This window comes from Vespula pensylvanica, chromosome 10 (genome assembly GCF_014466175.1).
Source record: "Vespula pensylvanica isolate Volc-1 chromosome 10, ASM1446617v1, whole genome shotgun sequence".
NCBI lineage: Eukaryota > Metazoa > Arthropoda > Insecta > Hymenoptera > Vespidae > Vespula > Vespula pensylvanica.
In genome coordinates this window covers 7,710,902-7,729,759 of record NC_057694.1, presented here as the reverse complement: position 1 = coordinate 7,729,759, position 18,858 = coordinate 7,710,902, and the positions used below count along the sequence as shown (strand labels likewise).

The 18,858-nt window shown below is 29.5% G+C and overlaps 6 protein-coding genes across 12 annotated transcripts; 2 read left to right on the top strand and 4 right to left on the bottom strand.

The window, feature by feature from the left end:
• Positions 1–906: 906 nt before the first annotated feature.
• LOC122632468 (arylsulfatase B-like) lies at positions 907–3,509 on the bottom strand. 2 transcript variants are annotated; one of them, XM_043819259.1, is made up of 8 exons: positions 3,257–3,509; positions 2,990–3,149; positions 2,662–2,897; positions 2,218–2,485; positions 1,982–2,139; positions 1,607–1,898; positions 1,253–1,530; positions 907–1,171 (listed from the first exon to the last, which is right to left on the bottom strand). In XM_043819259.1, the coding sequence occupies exons 1-8, from the start codon at positions 3,419–3,421 to the stop codon at positions 968–970; spliced, it is 1,761 nt and encodes a 586-aa protein (XP_043675194.1). In that variant the 5' UTR covers positions 3,422–3,509; the 3' UTR covers positions 907–967. The 2 variants fall into 2 exon arrangements, with proteins under 2 accessions (XP_043675194.1, XP_043675195.1); XM_043819260.1 differs by having other exon boundaries at positions 3,244–3,261.
• A 1,057-nt stretch (positions 3,510–4,566) lies between these two features.
• LOC122632452 (arylsulfatase B-like) lies at positions 4,567–7,875 on the bottom strand. 3 transcript variants are annotated; one of them, XM_043819229.1, is made up of 9 exons: positions 7,679–7,875; positions 7,427–7,580; positions 6,744–6,903; positions 6,366–6,592; positions 6,041–6,281; positions 5,800–5,957; positions 5,447–5,738; positions 5,049–5,362; positions 4,567–4,936 (listed from the first exon to the last, which is right to left on the bottom strand). In XM_043819229.1, the coding sequence occupies exons 2-9, from the start codon at positions 7,547–7,549 to the stop codon at positions 4,682–4,684; spliced, it is 1,770 nt and encodes a 589-aa protein (XP_043675164.1). In that variant the 5' UTR covers positions 7,550–7,580; positions 7,679–7,875; the 3' UTR covers positions 4,567–4,681. The 3 variants fall into 3 exon arrangements, with proteins under 3 accessions (XP_043675164.1, XP_043675163.1, XP_043675165.1); XM_043819228.1 differs by having other exon boundaries at positions 7,427–7,874; XM_043819230.1 differs by lacking the exons at positions 7,427–7,580; positions 7,679–7,875 and adding an exon at positions 6,977–7,128.
• Positions 7,876–7,963: 88 nt separating this feature from the next.
• LOC122632471 (isopentenyl-diphosphate Delta-isomerase 1) lies at positions 7,964–9,638 on the bottom strand. Its single transcript, XM_043819264.1, has 2 exons — positions 9,195–9,638; positions 7,964–9,104 (listed from the first exon to the last, which is right to left on the bottom strand). Exons 1-2 carry the CDS (start codon positions 9,459–9,461, stop codon positions 8,643–8,645), a joined length of 729 nt encoding a protein of 242 aa, XP_043675199.1. The 5' UTR covers positions 9,462–9,638; the 3' UTR covers positions 7,964–8,642.
• Positions 9,639–10,497: 859 nt separating this feature from the next.
• Positions 10,498–12,334, top strand: LOC122632460 (protein CLP1 homolog). Its single transcript, XM_043819248.1, has 3 exons — positions 10,498–10,879; positions 11,021–12,078; positions 12,162–12,334. Exons 1-3 carry the CDS (start codon positions 10,781–10,783, stop codon positions 12,271–12,273), a joined length of 1,269 nt encoding a protein of 422 aa, XP_043675183.1. The 5' UTR covers positions 10,498–10,780; the 3' UTR covers positions 12,274–12,334.
• A 182-nt stretch (positions 12,335–12,516) lies between these two features.
• Positions 12,517–14,828, top strand: LOC122632386 (kinesin-like protein KIN-5D). Of its 2 annotated transcripts, XM_043819096.1 has the most exons (4): positions 12,517–12,865; positions 13,013–13,404; positions 13,472–13,706; positions 13,886–14,828. In XM_043819096.1, the coding sequence occupies exons 1-4, from the start codon at positions 12,776–12,778 to the stop codon at positions 13,922–13,924; spliced, it is 756 nt and encodes a 251-aa protein (XP_043675031.1). In that variant the 5' UTR covers positions 12,517–12,775; the 3' UTR covers positions 13,925–14,828. The 2 variants fall into 2 exon arrangements, with proteins under 2 accessions (XP_043675031.1, XP_043675030.1); XM_043819095.1 differs by lacking the exon at positions 13,886–14,828 and having other exon boundaries at positions 13,472–13,852.
• On the bottom strand, positions 13,986–17,882 carry LOC122632387 (ras-related protein Rab-8A). Of its 3 annotated transcripts, XM_043819097.1 has the most exons (5): positions 17,392–17,880; positions 16,855–16,915; positions 16,421–16,766; positions 15,706–15,708; positions 13,986–15,256 (listed from the first exon to the last, which is right to left on the bottom strand). In XM_043819097.1, exons 1-5 carry the CDS (start codon positions 17,513–17,515, stop codon positions 15,158–15,160), a joined length of 633 nt encoding a protein of 210 aa, XP_043675032.1. In that variant the 5' UTR covers positions 17,516–17,880; the 3' UTR covers positions 13,986–15,157. The 3 variants fall into 3 exon arrangements, with proteins under 3 accessions (XP_043675032.1, XP_043675034.1, XP_043675033.1); XM_043819099.1 differs by lacking the exon at positions 15,706–15,708 and having other exon boundaries at positions 16,417–16,766; positions 17,392–17,882; XM_043819098.1 differs by lacking the exon at positions 15,706–15,708 and having other exon boundaries at positions 17,392–17,881.
• Between the last annotated feature and the right edge of the window lie 976 nt (positions 17,883–18,858).

Sequence of the window (18,858 nt, the reverse complement as noted above, 5' to 3'; positions counted from 1 at the left end):
ACGTCGGTGAACGGAGATTATTTTCCGGCATTATTCGTCGTCGAAGACATCGGCCATAAAAAGGGGGCAAGCGGATCCGGCGACAGCTGCTCGGCTATTAAAAGCGGCTTAGACCTCTCGGAGACCCTCCGCGCATCCTCACGGAGATGACTATGGCAACGACTATGTCGAGGACGATGACGACGACGTTGTCTCGATGCGAAACACAGTCCCTCCTCTACTTCGAGATTTTCTCCACGCGGCGCATCTACGCAAAGAAAGCGAGAACGTGGCTGCTTAAAAGTGTGTGCCTAATTTTCGAGTCTGCCCTCCAAGCTTGATCGCTAAATGAGCCGTGAAACCAACAGAATGCTCCTGGAGGATGCTAAGAAGATGCTAAAAGGATGACAAAGGAACCAAAACGAACTATCAATGTACGGCGAAATTAGAATTTGGCATATCGTCCCAAACGACATTCTCGCATAGCACGTGCTGCTACATTTTCTCAAAGGCCAGACTTCATATATATAACAAACATTCTTCGCTTACTTTCGAATTTCTTAAAGTCTCTAAGAAAGTCGGAAAATCATTCGCTTCGTAGCACAATTTACCGGACTGTAAAAAGTTTTTATCGGCCGTTCTCTTCCGGCATACGATACTTTATTTACATAATCTATATATTATGACATCAATAAAAAAGATGCAATCTTATCCGCGACAAGTTCGAAGGTTTTCTTAATAAGGGGACATCGTATTTAGAATCAAGGTAAAAAGTAGAAATTTTCATTATCGAAAAAAGAAATCACGAGTTATTAGTATCGCTGATAAGTTATTATAATTATTATATATACACACAAGCGGGCAGCATGCGCGCGCACGTACCCATATATAAGTACATAAAAACTGGAAAAAAAAATGTCAACATTATATGAGCAGGAAGATATGATTTATTATCGTGATACATCAACGGGGAAATTTTTATCGAGGGTCATACTAATAACGCTGGCAAGCCGCAAAGAAATTCTGAACATGAAAAATAATTCTTTAGTTTTAAATTTGAATCATCCTTTAGCCAAGGCATCCACGTGCCGTTAAAATTTGTAGGAAAAGAAGCTGGATCAATGGGGTAATTCGTTTGATTTACAAGAACCTTCCTATATACATCGATGTAGTTTTGTAAATTGGCCACGATCTGAAAATTTTATTCGTTAAGAGATCGATATAAAACCTATTAAATACATGATACAAATGTCATACGTTCTTTTTTTTTTACCTTTGGATTATTTTTAGAAATATCCGTAGTTTCGCATGGATCCTCAAGGATGTTGAACAAGCAATTTTGCGTACAATTTAAAAAGTAGGTTGGATGTTTACAAGATATCTTGGTGCTCCGACGAAGATTTTTGATCTTCTGCTCTGTTAATCTGTTGTTTGAAATAGCTGAAATAGCACGAGCTACGAGCGAAGACATAATATTTGACGCGTTATATCTCGGATATGAATCGTCTACACCATCATCACCATAATAATTCCCGTTATTAGTACTATTACCTACATATCAAGAATAATCAATAATCAAATAAATTTATCTAATGTATCTTATTTATCTAATAAAAATGTTAATTACGTTTGATCAGCTTGTATTTTCCAATAATAGCGGATTCTTCGTCAATTTTATTATCGATATTTACCAGAAGGGAATTTCGTTTACTCCGTGTACCTTTCTTAATTGTATTCCATTGATCAACACCATCTAAATTTTTCAAATAATTAACATTACCATGAGCAGCGGAATATAATGTTGGTAACCAGTCGGTTATATGAATCAGCTGATTGTAAATCCTAGAAGGTCTTTTTATCAATGGTGAAAAGATACAGGCGGGTACGCGAACACCTCCCTCGAACATAGTGAATTTCATCTGATAAAAGATATTAATAAATTAAGAAACACGTCGAAAACAAGAAGAAAAGAGAAGGAGAGAAAGTGGTATGTCTGTATTACTCCTCGTAGCGGATAATTCGATCCATAATTTTCCAAGAAGCCTTCGGTTTGTGCTCCGTTATCACTGATGAATAAGATTATCGAATTTTCTAACAATTTAGACTTTTGTAATGCGTCGACTACTTTGCCTACAGATCGATCAAGGCTACTTATCACACCTGTAAAATTCGAAAGAAGAAATATTCGATATAATTATGAATAACATTAACGAATAAACACCATGATTACCCATTTACCAGCAAATTTTCTTCTTTTTATATCTTTGATATAGCCGAAATCGGTATTAACTTTTTCCATATCTGGAACTTCCAATTCATCGCCGTTGCTAAGACCACTGGCATGACAGGCAAGATGAGCTATTTGAAGATACAACGGTTTAGCTGGATCATGCGTAGAAATGACTTTTTCAGCTTCTTCGGTTATAAGATCGGTCATATAACCGCTTGCAAATTCAGGAGAAAGTTCATTTGGTCTATCGCGATGTAAATCGTTTCCCGTGTGCGCCTAGAAATAACATTAGTTACGGGTTATATTATCGATTAACTTTTCTTTTTATTCTAATAAACGAGAGTTCAATGTATCAGACGAGATACATGCTTAAGTTAAAAACTAGATCGATCGGTAGTGGTGATCTCGATTCGACGATCTTTTCTTTCCCTCTCCAAAATAAATAAACTTACTTTATATTGTAATTCCGTGATAGTGTGATTGAAATATTGAATGTAACCATTGTAATAGCCAAAAAACGTATCAAAGCCTCGATTAGCTGGTGTATATTTTGGCGCGTAATATCCCACGTGCCATTTTCCAATAAGGTGGGTCGAATATCCCAAATCTTTAAGATATCCGGGTAACAGTTTAAACTTGTTTGGTATGGCACGTTGTTCGCCAGCTTTTAACGGATAGCCTTGCATACCTATCGGATAAAAGGTCAAGATCGATTTGAAATTTTTATTTTTTTTCCATTTTCTTTTCTTTGAAATAAATATAACTTTATAGGATACTTACCTTGTCTAATAGGATAACGTCCGGTTAAGAAAGCCGTTCTTGAGGGCGTACATGTAGGTAAAGTGTAATGCCTTTGTAAAATCACACCATTATAAGCCAAAGCATCTATGTTTGGCGTAGGGATTTGATCCGCTCCATGGAAACTTATATCGTTCCATCCCTAAAAAGAAAGAAAAAAAAAAAAAGAGGAAAAAGAAAAAAAAGAAAATGACACTTAACAAGTCAACGATAATAACGATACTATAATAACACACATAATTCTCTTACAAGATCATCGGCGATAATGACGACGATGTTAGGACGACGCGAAGATGAACGATAATAAGTATCTTTAACTTCCTTAGATTTGACCAATAAACAACCGCATATTAAAACGAAAAGAGAAAGTTTCCACGAGAGATTAGTTATATGATTGAATTTCTCTCTTTTCATTCTCGAAATCACTAAAAAAAAATGTTATCAGAAACGAAGACGTCTCTTTTTAACTTTTTATGTTTCTCACTTTAAGTTTAACTAACTTTACTAAACGATAAAATGTATTATTACTTCACGAGCACGTTCCTTTCGATATTTCTTTATACACTTGTCGTGGACTACTATCATTCAGAGTAGCATTTATAGTCATAAGTCGCACACGGGCTACATATACTTATACTACATATACTGTATGTACCCCTACTTTTGGTAGATAAACGATTTCATTTGCTTGAGCGCGCATGAACTTTCAACACAACATTTTCAGAAAAATTATCTTTATGCCATGTAGATTTAATATATTTACTGCAGATTAAACCTGCTGATACACCTGCAGATTAAACTATTTTAAAACCTTTCGTTGTTTTCTTAATGTTCAATATCAATAACTCAATGTGCGCGCATGTATGTACATATATATATATATACATACATATATATACATATATATATACACATATATATACATACATATATATATATACACATATATATATATATACATATTGATACACACGATATCAATACGTATGTATGGTCAGTTTTTTCAAATGATTGAGATTTTAAATATTAATGTTATCATTCTGATTAGTTATCAAAACACAATTATGATGATTTATTTGGAATAAAATTACGAACGAGAAAAACATTATGAAGAATTTAATTTAATGTAGTTCAAGATATAGCGATTGCATTTTTAATGTAACGAACCGTTTCGCTCTAATTACAACCATCATTTAATTATCGCATATCGTGTTGTTTGATCAAATACGTTGGACAATCGTCAAACCACTCTTGATATAATCAATGCGGAAATTAATATTATATCGCGAAAACACTCGATAATCGTTAAGATTAAAAATTTCAGAAGTATATTTTATATTATAGTCGAATATATAAACCAAATCAATACGAATATGCTTGCAAAAAATATTTATGAAAAAATTACTTAAATCCTATAAATCATAAAATGCATTTCATAATACTGTGATTAATCGCATTATTTTTTTACGTAACTCTAATTTGAATTTACAATTGAAATCTTCTAACTACATTTAAATCGGATATAAAATAAAATAATTATAATAGAAAACACCATGGTGTGTGTGTATGTGTGTTTGTGAGTGTTTTATTTGTCTTTATTTTTACGTAATTATAATGAAGCAACAAATTCGGAAAGATATTTCTTTACTTTCCATCTTTAAAAATAATTTTTCCTTATGCTACGTAATACATTATAATCGCTAAAAGCATCATTACGACACGAAAGAGAATGGATAAAGAGTCGATCGTGAAAGTAATTGCAGAGTTTGAGTAAAAACCGTAACTTAACATCCCAGGTCCAGGAATCATCCACGGTTCCCATGTGTTGTTCATTCTTTTTGGATCGGCTCTCCAATCGAATGGTACCATCGTTTGACTTACTAAAACACGTCCATACTTTTCCAAGATTAGATCCAATTCTCTAACGATCTGAAAGAAAATTTTAAAATTAAAAAATTCCAAGCAGCATCGAAATTAGTGAAAACAAAAAAAAAACAACAAAACAAGACAGAAAAAGAAAAGATAGTAATATCGAATGTACCCTTGGATATTGACTGGCTATATTATTTATTTCGCAAGAATCACTCTCCAAGTCAAAAAGGCATTCGGTAACGTTGCACGTCGTGAAAGAATTTCTAGCGTAATAACTCATATTTGATCGACACGTAACCGTTGCTTCTTGACGTAGACGTACTATCATACTAGGCTGAGTGACTGGTCCTCCAAGATGATAAGTGATACTATCAGAAACTGAACTCTTCAATATCGTCTCGGCATAGGATGGAAGTTCGGCCGATTTATCGTACATTCCTGAGTCACCGTAATATCCATCGTAATGACCATATTCGATGGATCCTAAAAGAACAATTTTAATATATCTAAATATATATCGATAGATACAAATCTCTAAGATTTATAAAAATAGATTAAAAACTCTACCTCGAAGCAACTTGAAACGTTTGTATATCGCACCCTCTGTCCTTTGTATTTCGTCGATATTGAGTAATATATTCTCCCTTTCTCTACCCTTTTCTTCGCTAAGAAGACGCCATTGATCTATACCGTCGATTTCACCTAGATCTCTTAAATCGCCACCTGCTGCGGAATACAAGGTCGGTAGCCAATCGGTAATGTGTATCAATTGATTCGACACACGAGCAGACTTTTGTAATCTTGGAGACCAAAGCACAGCTACTCCTCTTACACCACCCTCGTAAAGAGTATATTTCATCTGCATATAAACATATAGATATACGTAGTATCTATAATTTTTATTTAATTCTTATCCTTACCCCTCGTAACGGATAATTCGAGCCCCAGTTACGAAATCTTCCAATGGTTGGTGCTCCGTTATCGGTTAAAAACAATATTAAGGAATTACTTAACATTGCCTTCTCACCTAACGCGTGAACAATTTTCCCTACGGATTCGTCCAATCCAGCTACCATTCCTAGACATAAGAAAATATGAAGAAAATACATAGGTATAATCTAGTGTAAAGTTAAAAATCAGCGATATTTGTATTTTTTGTACTTGCGTATTTGCGTCGATTCGGTTCTCGAATATGCATAAATTCTTTATCTCTGCTGTATTCTTGCGGACTCTCTAAAGGTGCATGCACCGCAAGATGCGATAATTGTAGATACAGCGGTCGTGGAAGTTCGTGATGTTCGATGATTCTTACTGCTTCTTGGGTAAAAAGATCCGTTGCGTATTTATCGGAAAGTCCATAAGCTGGATCGTCACCTCTATGCATATCGTATCCACTCATATTCTAATAATATTATATATCAAATTAACATTAATCCAAACATGTAAGGTAAAGTTGATCCGTTTCACTAATTTTTGTTTTTCTTACCTGATACGTATATTTGTAATCGTAATATGTGACATAACTATTATAAAAGCCAAGAAACGAATCGAAACCTCTGTGCAATGGTGTATGCTGAGCAGTATGATAACCAACGTGCCATTTACCAATTAATTTTGTAGTATATCCCAAACCTCTCAAACGTTCTGGCAAAATTCGTACGTCCAAAGGAAGACCGCGTGGTTCGCCACCGCGAATACCATCCCCTTGCATTCCTACGTCATGATAAGGCATTTTTATATTTTTCTACAAATAATATATACGAATAAATATCTACATAATGCTATGATAAAAGAAAATAATAAAAAATGTGATGACGATGACGACGACGACTATGACAATTATGAGAACGTTCTCATTCCTTACCCATACGAATTGGATATTTCCCTGTAAAAAACGCTATTCTTGAAGATGTACTCGAAGGCAATACATAATGTTTATTTAAAATAATTCCATTATATCCAAGAGCATCTATATTCGGAGTTGGTATTTGATTTGAGCCATGAAATCCAACATCGTTCCATCCCTAAGAATTGATCATGTTACATATTAAAAAAAAAAAAAAAGATTGACTATATACAAATTCAGATAAAACGCACGCGTTCGTCAAAATGTAACTTTCCAGTTTATGTGCATCTATTCTAATTTTATCCAATTAACCTTATAATTTGGATTAGACGAAATTTTATTGGACGAGACGCACTTTTACACCTACGTACTATTATCTAATCATTCTTTCCATCTTTCTCTCCTCCCTCTCTCCTTCATAATTACGAAAACGCTAATGCACACACATAAATTATAATTAAAATAAAATTAGCTTAAAACAATATATATATAGAATATTTTCATAATATAATCATATTTAATAATATAATCATATTTCTTCTCTAATATTTTTTTACTTTAATTAGAATAAGTACGTTTTTGTTTTCATAGTTCTCTTTCATAATGTATAGGTTTCTTTTTTTAAAATACTGTCCTATTTCTCCTAAATTGTACAAGAAAAAGCATGCTTTATAATAAATGAAATATTACTATTTTCTTACCAAATCATCAGCCATGAAAACAATTATATGTGGCGCCGACTCGTAAAGACCAACCGCACATTTCGCACATAATTTGATGATCAAAAGAAGTTGAAGCAAATATCGAAACTTATTGAGAAACATTTTTTACGTTAGAAGGATCGATAAGAAGAAACTAGAATACATAATATCGAGAAACCATCATTTATCCTTTGATCAAATAAAAATTAGCTGCAATATAATGCCAAAATGTATTTCGTGCACGATATTTACCGAGAAGCTCCTACACTTTACAAAAGAACAGAGAGAAGAAATAAACACGTTTATATAGTCCACCCACGAAAGGAAACATTATGAATGAACCGTATGAAGGGGAAAGGAAACTCTAACAATGATTCAAGCAATAAAGAAGATACGTGTTTCAACTTGGTTGCTTCTCATCTTTCTTGTGATCTGCGCTTATTTAATTTTCTAATGACGTAAGATATATGCATCTATTATAATTTGTTATATTAGAAAAAAAAAAGGGAGATAGAATACAAAGTCAACAGAAAATAAGTTTTTCATAATTTTTATTTAAATGATATTTTTTTATCAATTAATCTTTTTATTGATTCAAATTAAGAAGGTTCAACTTTCGGGTAATATTATCTAAATTGCTATCGATATCATATATTAACTTAATTGATGATCTAATTCAAGGTCTTTTGACAAAATAATTAGATAATTATGATGAATCATTATCATAAATCATAAGTGTTTGTTTTATCTCGGGAAGTACCTAATAAACATATGCTATAATACTATATTAAACAAAATATATATATAATACATCATTTAACAAACTCTACTGCTCATATAATTTTTTATCAAGATTAACGATCTCAATGAAATTAGAGATAATTTTTTTCTATGTGAAAATAATATTTTTGTAATATAATGTATATAAAATATTTTATTTGAATTACATTACAATATTCCCAATTAAAACAATGATGATAATAATAATAAAATATTTTTGTCCATTATAATATACTGACATTATAATCTGATAAAATAGAAAATTTAAGATTATAATATTTTTTCCGAAAAAATAACCATAAATTTCAATCATAAAAATTAAATTTGAAAATTCATTATAAGCATAGAAATTCAAAATTTTCCACAGCAAGAATACATATAACTATAAAATAATACATATAAATTGTATAGAAATAGAGTTAATTATATCAATGTATTACAAATATTTTTGTATTACAGAATAATCTTGTACTTTATCCAAAGTTTTTAAATTATCCCACCATAGTTGTAATTTATACTGAAGTATAAGTTGAAACCAAGGTGTTAATGGTGCTTTTATTGTACGTGTCAAATCGTTAATCATCGATTTTGATACCCATTGAACTTCACTTACTTCATCGGGGTTGGGATCAATTGTTATATGATCCTTCTGTAGAAATAATATGTAATCTATTTCATGTTCACCCCAAATTCCATCTCCCGAAGAAAAGTAATGAATTCTTGATAAATAAAAGAAATCCGAAAGTTGAATCTCTGATAACGGAATACCCAATTCATAATTAAGTCTTCTTTGCGCTGCTCTACGGATACCTATCGCATCATCCTCTAAAGTTTCTCCAGGAATTTCTGCTAAAGGATGACTGCAACATGAATTTGTATAACAGCCTGGAAATGTTACCTAAAGATACAAAATATGTATTAAATATACTTTCATTTATTCTACTATTAACCATAAATTAAAAATTAAATTGATAATATAAAGTTATACCTTCCATGGAGAACGTTTTTGCAATAATAAATCATTATCCTGGTTGAATAAAAAAACGCTGAAGGCTCTATGAAGAGGTATAGTACCATTATTGTTAATTCTATGACAATCTCGTTTTGATGCATTACCAATGGGTCTATCAAATTCATCCACAAGAATACAACGTTCTTCCAAAGCAACTTTTTGTAGAAAAGCTATTTGTGCCATATTACTACTTTTTATATTAGATGATAATTTTTGTATCATAGAAAATATACTTCTACTCATTTTACTTATATTTAAGTCTCTTAACACTTGAAAAGTCTATTTTATACTAAACAGTTTCTTTATATTTATAATATAATATAACTAATCTATAAATAGAAATTGTATGAATTTACATTAATTATCATATATTTCCATAATATTTAACCTGTTTAACTTTCGAGGCTTTTTTTACCAAAAAATGACGCAAACGAAATATGAGAACACTGTATTATTATTCAAACGATAAAATATTTCTTATACGTATATATTTAAGGTTAGAAAATATATATAAATTAACGAACTTTCTTCTTATGGAATGCGGTGAAATAGTATCGTCCTCAATAAGAATTCAATGATTCACTTTCAACATTCAAAAATTAGTTAAATGAATATTATTATAATAAGAACACTTCCTAATACATATATTTATTGTAAAACTAAAGAACTAAATATTTAAAATTGAAAAAATATATACTAACTATACTTTGACGATATATGCATATAGATAATTGATAATGAATAAATAAAAAATAACAAGTACAAGTGTATTCAAGTGTTTTAAAAATATCACATAATTGTTGAAACAATATTATCAATATGGCACCACCGAGTTTCCTTTTAATTGGCAGTGTGATTTAAATTTATACGTTGGACATACATCACACTTCCATTAAGATATTTAATGTCTCGAAACTATCTTGAATTTCGTTTTTTTTTTTTTTTTTATACAAATTAAGTATTTATATTAAATAATCATATGTATATGTACAGAATTATGAATATCGAGTTTTTAGTTTCGTCACGTCGTCTTGCAATTTTTGTTATTTAAATTACATTTTTGTAAACTAAAATCCTTCTTTTCATAATTTTCAATATTTTTCGAAATTGATATTTTTATTCGGTTTCAACTTACTATATAAATGTAAAATTTTTAAATTATTATATATCATTTATATTGTGTACTGTTTAAAGAAAATACATTAATCAATATTGTTTTCTCTTATTTATTCTTTAAAAATCTCCAACTGTCTAATTTTAATTAAATTTACAAAAAAATAATCGTACGATTAATGGTTAAGTTTCGGGATATTTCTGTCTAATTTGGAAATTTTTTGTCGAAAATTCTATCTAACGTATTTCAAAGGTCATATAAATACATAACTAGTAGGACTTTCTTCAAATCTAACGCGAGAATGTACTATAGATAACGATACTTAATCTAACCTATAAAAGAAAAGGAAGACTGACCAACAGCTTTTAAAGTTAAAAGTTGGATAAGCTTATTCGCAGATCATATATATATATAAAGATAATTTTTAAATAATATAAAAAGAAATAACATGTCCGACGAAAAATCTACAACTCAAGAATTTAAATTGGATCCCGATTGCGAACTACGTTTTGAAGTAGAAAGTAAAAATGAGAAAGTTACGTTAGAGGTAAGATTTCTGAGATAACTCTGTCTGTTTATACTTATATAGCTAAGAAAACATTCTTAAATATTTTTTATATATATATATATATTTTTTTTTTTTTAACATTTATAACCATTTTTACTATTGTTTCATGTTACATTCAAGTTAAAAAACGGATTAGGTGAAGTATTTGGCACAGAATTAGTGAAAGGTAAAAAATATGAATTTAGTGCTGGAGCAAAAGTTGCTGTCTTTACATGGCAAGGATGTACCGTTGAACTAATTGGAAAAACGGACGTTAGTTACGTAGCCAAAGAAACACCAATGGGTTTATACCTAAACTGTCATGCAGCTATGGAAAGAATGCGAGAGGCAGCAGAAAAAGGAGATAGAAGAGGTCCTATAACTATGGTTGTAGGACCTTGCGATGTAGGAAAATCAACTCTTTGTAGACTTTTATTAAATTATGCAGTTAGAATGGGAAGAAGACCAATCTTTGTTGACTTGGATGTTGGACAAGGCGATATAGCTATACCTGGTACAGTGGGTGCTTTATTGGTAGAGAGACCATCCAATGTAATAGAAGATTTTAGTCAACAAGCACCGCTCGTTTTTCATTTTGGACATAAAACCCCATCCGCTAATGTTGCTCTATATAATCTTCTTGTAACCCGTTTGGCAGAAGTTTGTTCTGACCGACTTCAGGCAAATAAAAAAGCAAGAGTTTCAGGAATTGTAATAAATACTTGTGGTTGGGTAAAAGGAGATGGATATAAATTACTGACACATGCTGCTCAAGCATTCGAAGTTGATGCTATTTTAGTATTAGATCAAGAAAGACTTTACAATGAACTCGTTAGGGATATGCCGGATTTTGTAAAAGTGGTCTTTCTACCTAAAAGTGGTGGTGTGGTTGAAAGAAGTCAAGCTCAAAGAACTGAAGCTAGGGATCAAGGAGTCCGTGCATATTTTTATGGATCAAGAACGCCTTTGTATCCTCATAGCTTTGAAGTAAAATGGAATGAAGCAAGATTATATAAAATAGGAGCACCTGTTTTACCTGCATCTTGTATGCCATTAGGAATGAAAGCTGAAGATAATTTAACAAAACTAGTAGCTGTCACGCCAGGTCCTAACTTGTTACATCATCTATTGTCTGTATCTTTTGCAGATTCTCCTGAAGATGATGTTGTACAAACTAATGTTGCTGGATTCGTTTGTGTGTAAGTTAAAATGACTATATTTGATCAAATTCTAAAAATCTGCTTAAATTTAATGCTTATTGATTTTATTATTTTTATTACAGCACCAATGTTGATGTAGACAGACAAACGTTTACTGTACTTAGTCCTCAACCAAGGCCACTACCAAATACTGTTCTGTTACTTTCAGATATACAATTTATGGATAGCCATTGATTTCTGTTATTTTTATTAAATAATTGTACGAAGAACATTAAGTAAATTGTAATTTGATAGATTGATGTTTTGTTAGCATTTACTTTTTTTTTTGTTTTATGAATAACGTGACGTGTCTGTTATTTTTATGACGAAAAAAAAATTATTTTTATAAAACGACGATACTTGTGTACAAAAGGATAAAAAACCGTAATTTATAAAAAATCAATAGAATGTAAATATTTTTTACACACACACACACACACACACACATATATGCATCATAGCTATTTTATATCTTCATTCATTTATAAAATATACGCATTATATCGTATTATCGTATTACATTGTCTCCATAATTAATTTTAAATTTCCCACCACAAAGTCGTATAGAATTTCTATTGAAAATTTATCTTGATCGATCTATTAATGACTTAATCTTGTAAATCAAAAGATATGAAAATTTCACTTACATTACTAAATATATTACATATTTAAATAGATTTAAATTACTAGTAAATAAATGGAGAATATTCCAGAATTAAATGATTTGGACATTTTTTGTGCCGAGCAACAATTGCGAGAAAAAATATACGAATTACAAGAAAAATCGGTTGGTATTGTTTCTTTTACGTTCATTTGGTACAAATTATGTAATAATATTTGTATATTAAATTTGTGGAATAATTAATTACTTAAATAATTATTTATACAATCAATTCTATAGAATTTAAAAAGATACATTTTTGTTGACGAACAGGCTATGTTAGAAAAAACACAGAAAGAGCTTCTAGAAACACGTCATTCCTTATATAATTCAAAATCGATTTTAGAAAACGAAAATCAAATTAATGATGAATTAAAAATGCAATTATCAGCAGCTGTTGCTATGATCAATCGTTTAGAAGATGAAAAAATGAAAACTTACATCGAACATATTCAATTAAAAGTTAATTACGATGCAATGATTAATGAACGCAATTCATTGATCGAACAAACAAAAGCTACGAAATTAGAAATCATAGATAGTAATATCAAATTACAAACTGCAGAAGACGAAATATCTAATTTGAAAATGTTAAATAAAAATCTTGAAGAATCTCTAACGATGTTAAGAGACAATACTTTACAAATGATAGCTACTGCTGAAAGGTAAAAAAAATAAACATATATATATATATATATATTAACATTGTAAAAATTGTAAAAATGATTGCAGTGAGATTGCAAAACTTAAAAAAGAGCACCAATATTTGCAACAGTCGTGTCAAAATATTATAGATCTTAACAAACGTTTACAAATATTTGGATTATGTGCACATAGTATACATCAAAGAGATAAAATCGAAATACAGCGATTGCAATGTAAATTAAATTCTTTATCCAGCGATATTTCAAATCATCCAGATTCAAATACTATGTTGCATCCAGAAATTCAAAAATTGTGCGTAAAGGTAAAGTGGATTTATATACGTAAAATTTTATTGTATGTGCGCGTGCGTATACACGACACGCAAATGGATGGAAATATGGACATAAGTTACTATTGATTATACATATATATATATACACACGCACATGCACATATATATATATACATATATATATTATGAAATGTATTCTTACTTGTCAGTTACAGGCATTGATTCAAGAATTAAAATCATCTCTGTAATAAATATAATTGAAAGGAGCAAGGAGGAAAAGTAAAGTCAATAAATGCTCTTGGGTGTATATAGGATTAATATAAAATGTATTATATAATAATTGTCTGTATATTTCAATATATGCCAAACAAGTTTAATGATTAAAATGCAAATTTGCAAAGATGCAGACTATGACAACAAGCAAATAAAGATATTGCCTGTAGATCCTCCACATACACGAATCCACTACTATATGCAATATAAAATATATCTAGAAAATAAGCATTTTCGTACATGTATTGTTTTTTGGAACTAATAAAAAAAAGTTCCGTGCCTAATGATTATAACACTTGAATTACCTATTGGATTTTTGTTCAGTCATCACATGATGCAGTTTCCATCTTAGTTGTATTATTAGTAACTGATGCGCTAATAATTATAACATGCTTGTGATGTATTCTTATTAATTCCGTGAAAAAGCTAATTGCTTAGTAACAATGTAAAAAATGATTGTGATTTTTATACTGGTTAACCTTACTTTATTACTCATTATACGTGGTTTTGCACAGTGATCCTTCCTTCTAAATGTATAGATATATGTTTTTTAATAACAGGAACACAAAAATATTTGATGTAAAAGAATGCATTTCGTGCGTCTTATAAAAATGATATTCCCCCAATATTAAAGCGAAGTAGTTTATACTTGCATTTCACATTTAGTATTGGTTCTTTAATATTGATTCCATTGTATCCCTTCTTTACATAACAACACCAGAGGAGAAACAATCACAGAAGCACAATGAAATGTAAAAAATAAGATGAAACTTATTACTTTATGAATTTTTTTGCTGTAAATATCACAATTTTCACAACAATATTATTTCACAAATTACTTATTGATAAGATTATAATAAAAGATAATACAAAAATGCAGTTGCAAAATATTTCCATTTCAAATGTGTACATTACATGTTTTTCTATTTCTTCTTTATAAAAAAATATAATCATTAACGATACAGAAAAACCAACTGAAACAGTTTTGACAATTTCTCCTCTAATGGTTCTTTCAGTAAGAAATTATTTAATGTTAATGATTATAAAAACACAGTCAATGTCCATTGTCAAGGTGTGAAATCACAGAGCCCAATTACTGGACCATATGAAGCCTCGTAGAACGTTAAATTTGTTCGACGAAATGTATGTAAGTAATTAATAATAATAGACAAGTTGGCCTCATTCAAAGGTCGGAAATATTTAGGGGGTCAGAGTATAGAACAGCGAGCTAACCAACTTGGCGGTTTCCTTTGTGGTTCCGATGCTTTCAACTGGTGACCACCACCTTTAGGTGGATTTGATGCTTCCTAGATAAAAATAAGATAAATACACTAATTAGTTATAAAATAGAGCATATACATATTAACACTTTTTATATTATAAAAACAAATTAAAGCATAAACAATTGTTAGTATACTTGTTAAACGATTACACATAACTAACAATCTAAAAAAAGATGAGGCCTATGTATAAGATGCAAATATGCAAGATTAATAAAATATTAAATGTTTAATGCTATAGTTAAATATTACAATGTGTGATGCTGATAATATTAAATTATTATATATGACACATAGGACAAATGCAGGTACAATGAGTTTAATATATTAGTGCACATGGTGTTAATAACAGATGCAAATATTATACATAATCTTGCATATCAAGAATTAGCGAATATGTAACACAATTTGATAGTGTTACATTAGAAATGAAAAATATACATTCAAGTAAGAACAGTGTCTAAAGAAACAGTTACCTTCTGCCAAGATAGACCCGCACCAAACACAGAGAAACAGACATAGGAAACAAAGAAAATGAAGTTATTCAATATAAAAAATTACAGGCGATTGAGTATACTACGGCGTTTCTGACATTGCTTAGTATAAAGTGTGTTAGAAATATTAATTCTCAAAAAAGTACATTTATATAATACTTATATTTATTACATATTATAAATATATTACTATAACTAAATATGTTTTTCTAACTAGATATCATTTATATTTTGTATGATATACTTAAAAATTCTATAATATTCAGTGATATACAAATGGTATAACCTATACATTATTTGATTTTTTAAAAATTATGTTTTTATAAACATTTTATAATTTTTATTTTTTTTAATTTTCAATTTTTTTTTTATTTTTAAAATATAGAATATAAAAAACATGCAATTTTTTGAATATAACTATGCCAGGAAATTTAATGATGTTGCATAATGCTAAATATATATATATATATATATATACAAATAGATGTTATAAAGATATTGTTATTTTTATCTTTTGTAACTTTACTTTGATGCTATTCAGAAAATAAACTTTTTCATTGTTAAACTTTATTCATTGCTAGATATAAAATTTGGTTTTATTAAAAAAATGCAAATATAATTTAATGTAAGCAAATATTAAAATCAATATGTGCAATCCTTACATGATAAATTATTAATAAATATTACAAATACTTACCAATTTTTTCTCCATTTTAGCTTTAATGTCACGCGCCAAAGTATAAAATGCTTCTTCGACATTGATACTAGATTTTGCAGACGTTTCCATAAATTTAATACCGTATTCAACTGCAAGTTGTTCACCTCGTTCCTTCGATACTTGTCTCTTGTCTGTAAGTTCACACTTATTGCCTAATAACATCTTCTCTACCTCAGCAGATGCATTTTCTTCTATATTACGAATCCAATTTTTTATATTTTCAAAGCTTTTTTCATTTGTAACATCATACACTAACATTATTCCCATAGCACCACGATAATATGCCGTTGTTATTGTACGAAACCTTTCTTGTCCAGCAGTATCCCTTTTATAAAAATATACTTTTGTTAATATATTAATAAAAAATTGATAACAAACAGAATATCTTTCAATGAATACATAAAAATACTTACCATATTTGCAATTTAATCTTCTTGCCGTCTAACTCAATTGTACGAATTTTAAAATCAATTCCTGAAATATCGTATACAACAACTTAATCTATACATCGTCTTAACCATTGTCATTTTTCAATAAACACGAATTAATATTAAAATCAAATGAAAAAAATTGCAGCGAGAAGATATCTGTTAGATTTATATAATACGTTTTTATACATATTATATTCCTGTCAAACTAATTCTTACAGAATAACATACTATCCTATGTATTATATCATACAACCTGTTCAGCATTATCAAATTATGATTTTAAATGCATATAATAGACTTATTTAGAATTAAATTTAGTAAGTTCTGAAAAATTATACAGGGACTCGTACATACTTAATGAGAATTTCTAAACAATAGTTTCTTTGTCTTTCATAAAACAACATTTGTGTAATGATCACACGTATTTATAGACGTATGTTGTATCACGCATGTGGCATTTGATAAGTCATCAGGAAAAATGCTATGAATAATCATGATTACAATGGGAGCAGTACCTACCAATAGTAGAGATGAAGGTCGTATTGAATGCATCTTCGGAAAATCTGAATAATACACAAGTTTTGCCGACGCCCGAATCTCCGATCAGTAGTAGTTTAAATAAATAATCATAGGTCTTTGCCATTTTCACAAATATTCGACCTTTATCACGAGTAGTTTAAATATTATTATTCAACCACCACTACACTATCAATACCTCAGCCCGGATGTTTCGTATTCGCGGTCCGTTGTGATGGTGAAGACAGCTGGCTCCAAATCTTTACTTCAAAATATTTTCGGATATTTGACTTTCTTGATCGTCAGTCATTTGATGAAAAATATTCACTTTTAGTGAATGATCCAATCGCAAGCGTACTTATTAATTGTTTATTTATCAAATAACGCTCACGAAACTATTATTCATACAGATTAACAAAGCAAATTTATCACGCAAAACATCTGTCATAAAAAGCGATGACAGCCATTCGACACCGCGATTTTTCCCTCGTGTTGTGGCTATCTTGTGGCTAGTTTAATTAACTATCGATTGTTCCTTTAATCATTCTCGAAAATCGATCGTTCTTTCAATCGAGAAATATCGATTTGTACAAACTGTTATATTGACTTTTCATTACTCCTTTATCTTAATAGTAGAGAGACTAAGAGGAGAGCAACGTCGTTCAAATTTCGTACGAGAGGAATTATATTCTACGATTCTAGGACGCCATGTTTTTTTTTTTTTGCTAATACTTTTATAAATAGTTTTAACTTTAGATAGATTTGTTCAGATTTGGTTTATGGTTGAACATTCCTTATACGAACGACGATTATCAAGTTTTATTGGATACTGATCTTTTAACTGTAATTCCTATTGGTGAGTTTTACACAAATTTTATGGAAACTTTAATCGAAAATTTTCATATAATTTAAATATTTTTAATGTAAAATTAAACAAAAAAGTTCTATGTTGATCAATACATTATTGCGTATTTACAACAGAGCTTTATTTATTCGACTTTCAGATTTATTTCAAAATGACAAATTTCTAATCCAAAATTATAAATTGTTCTGTATTTTACAAAAGAATTTGTTGTATTTTTTAATCATATAAAAATATGATTTGCCCTATATTAACATAATTAATAAGAATGAACAAACAACATCAATAATACATATTGTTAACAATTAACTAATACTATATTGATCTTTAACAATCTTTAATGTTTTAAATTTAAAAATGAACTATTAATCGAATATTTAAATAATTATAATTAATGAATCTTATAAATTCATAAATATTTCAATATTAAGTACGTACATACATAAGATATTAATATTAATGCAATATGAAATGATTTAATGATAGTGATATATAATAATACCTTATACAATATACTTGTACTAATTAACATAGTCATATATTATAATTAATAATAATTTTTAAATAGTATATTATACTGATATATGTGAAATGTCTATATGTTTTTT

Bases quoted from the DNA above. Each gene is read 5' to 3' on its own strand.
- LOC122632468 (XM_043819259.1), bottom strand. From the start codon at position 3,421: ATGAAAAGAGAGAAATTCAATCATATAACTAATCTCTCGTGGAAACTT. The intron at 2,140-2,217 runs GTAAATGGGTAA...CGAATTTTACAG, and splicing joins AAAAAGAAGAAAATTTGCTG to GTGTGATAAGTAGCCTTGAT. The intron at 1,531-1,606 runs GTAATTAACATT...CTTGATATGTAG, and splicing joins AAAATACAAGCTGATCAAAC to GTAATAGTACTAATAACGGG.
- LOC122632452 (XM_043819229.1), bottom strand. From the start codon at position 7,549: ATGTTTCTCAATAAGTTTCGATATTTGCTTCAACTTCTTTTGATCATC. The intron at 6,904-7,426 runs GTAAGAAAATAG...ATCAATTCTTAG, and splicing joins TTTTCATGGCTGATGATTTG to GGATGGAACGATGTTGGATT. The intron at 5,363-5,446 runs GTAGAGTTTTTA...TTGTTCTTTTAG, and splicing joins ACGTTTCAAGTTGCTTCGAG to GATCCATCGAATATGGTCAT.
- LOC122632471 (XM_043819264.1), bottom strand. From the start codon at position 9,461: ATGAGTAGAAGTATATTTTCTATGATACAAAAATTATCATCTAATATA. The intron at 9,105-9,194 runs GTATAACTTTAT...TTGTATCTTTAG, and splicing joins AAAAACGTTCTCCATGGAAG to GTAACATTTCCAGGCTGTTA.
- LOC122632460 (XM_043819248.1), top strand. From the start codon at position 10,781: ATGTCCGACGAAAAATCTACAACTCAAGAATTTAAATTGGATCCCGAT. The intron at 10,880-11,020 runs GTAAGATTTCTG...GTTACATTCAAG, and splicing joins ATGAGAAAGTTACGTTAGAG to TTAAAAAACGGATTAGGTGA. The intron at 12,079-12,161 runs GTAAGTTAAAAT...TTTTTATTACAG, and splicing joins GTTGCTGGATTCGTTTGTGT to CACCAATGTTGATGTAGACA.
- LOC122632386 (XM_043819095.1), top strand. From the start codon at position 12,776: ATGGAGAATATTCCAGAATTAAATGATTTGGACATTTTTTGTGCCGAG. The intron at 12,866-13,012 runs GTTGGTATTGTT...GTTGACGAACAG, and splicing joins ACGAATTACAAGAAAAATCG to GCTATGTTAGAAAAAACACA. The intron at 13,405-13,471 runs GTAAAAAAAATA...AAATGATTGCAG, and splicing joins ATGATAGCTACTGCTGAAAG to TGAGATTGCAAAACTTAAAA.
- LOC122632387 (XM_043819097.1), bottom strand. From the start codon at position 17,515: ATGGCAAAGACCTATGATTATTTATTTAAACTACTACTGATCGGAGAT. The intron at 16,916-17,391 runs GTAGGTACTGCT...ACGATATTTCAG, and splicing joins GACCTTCATCTCTACTATTG to GAATTGATTTTAAAATTCGT. The intron at 16,767-16,854 runs GTAAGTATTTTT...TTTTTATAAAAG, and splicing joins AAGATTAAATTGCAAATATG to GGATACTGCTGGACAAGAAA.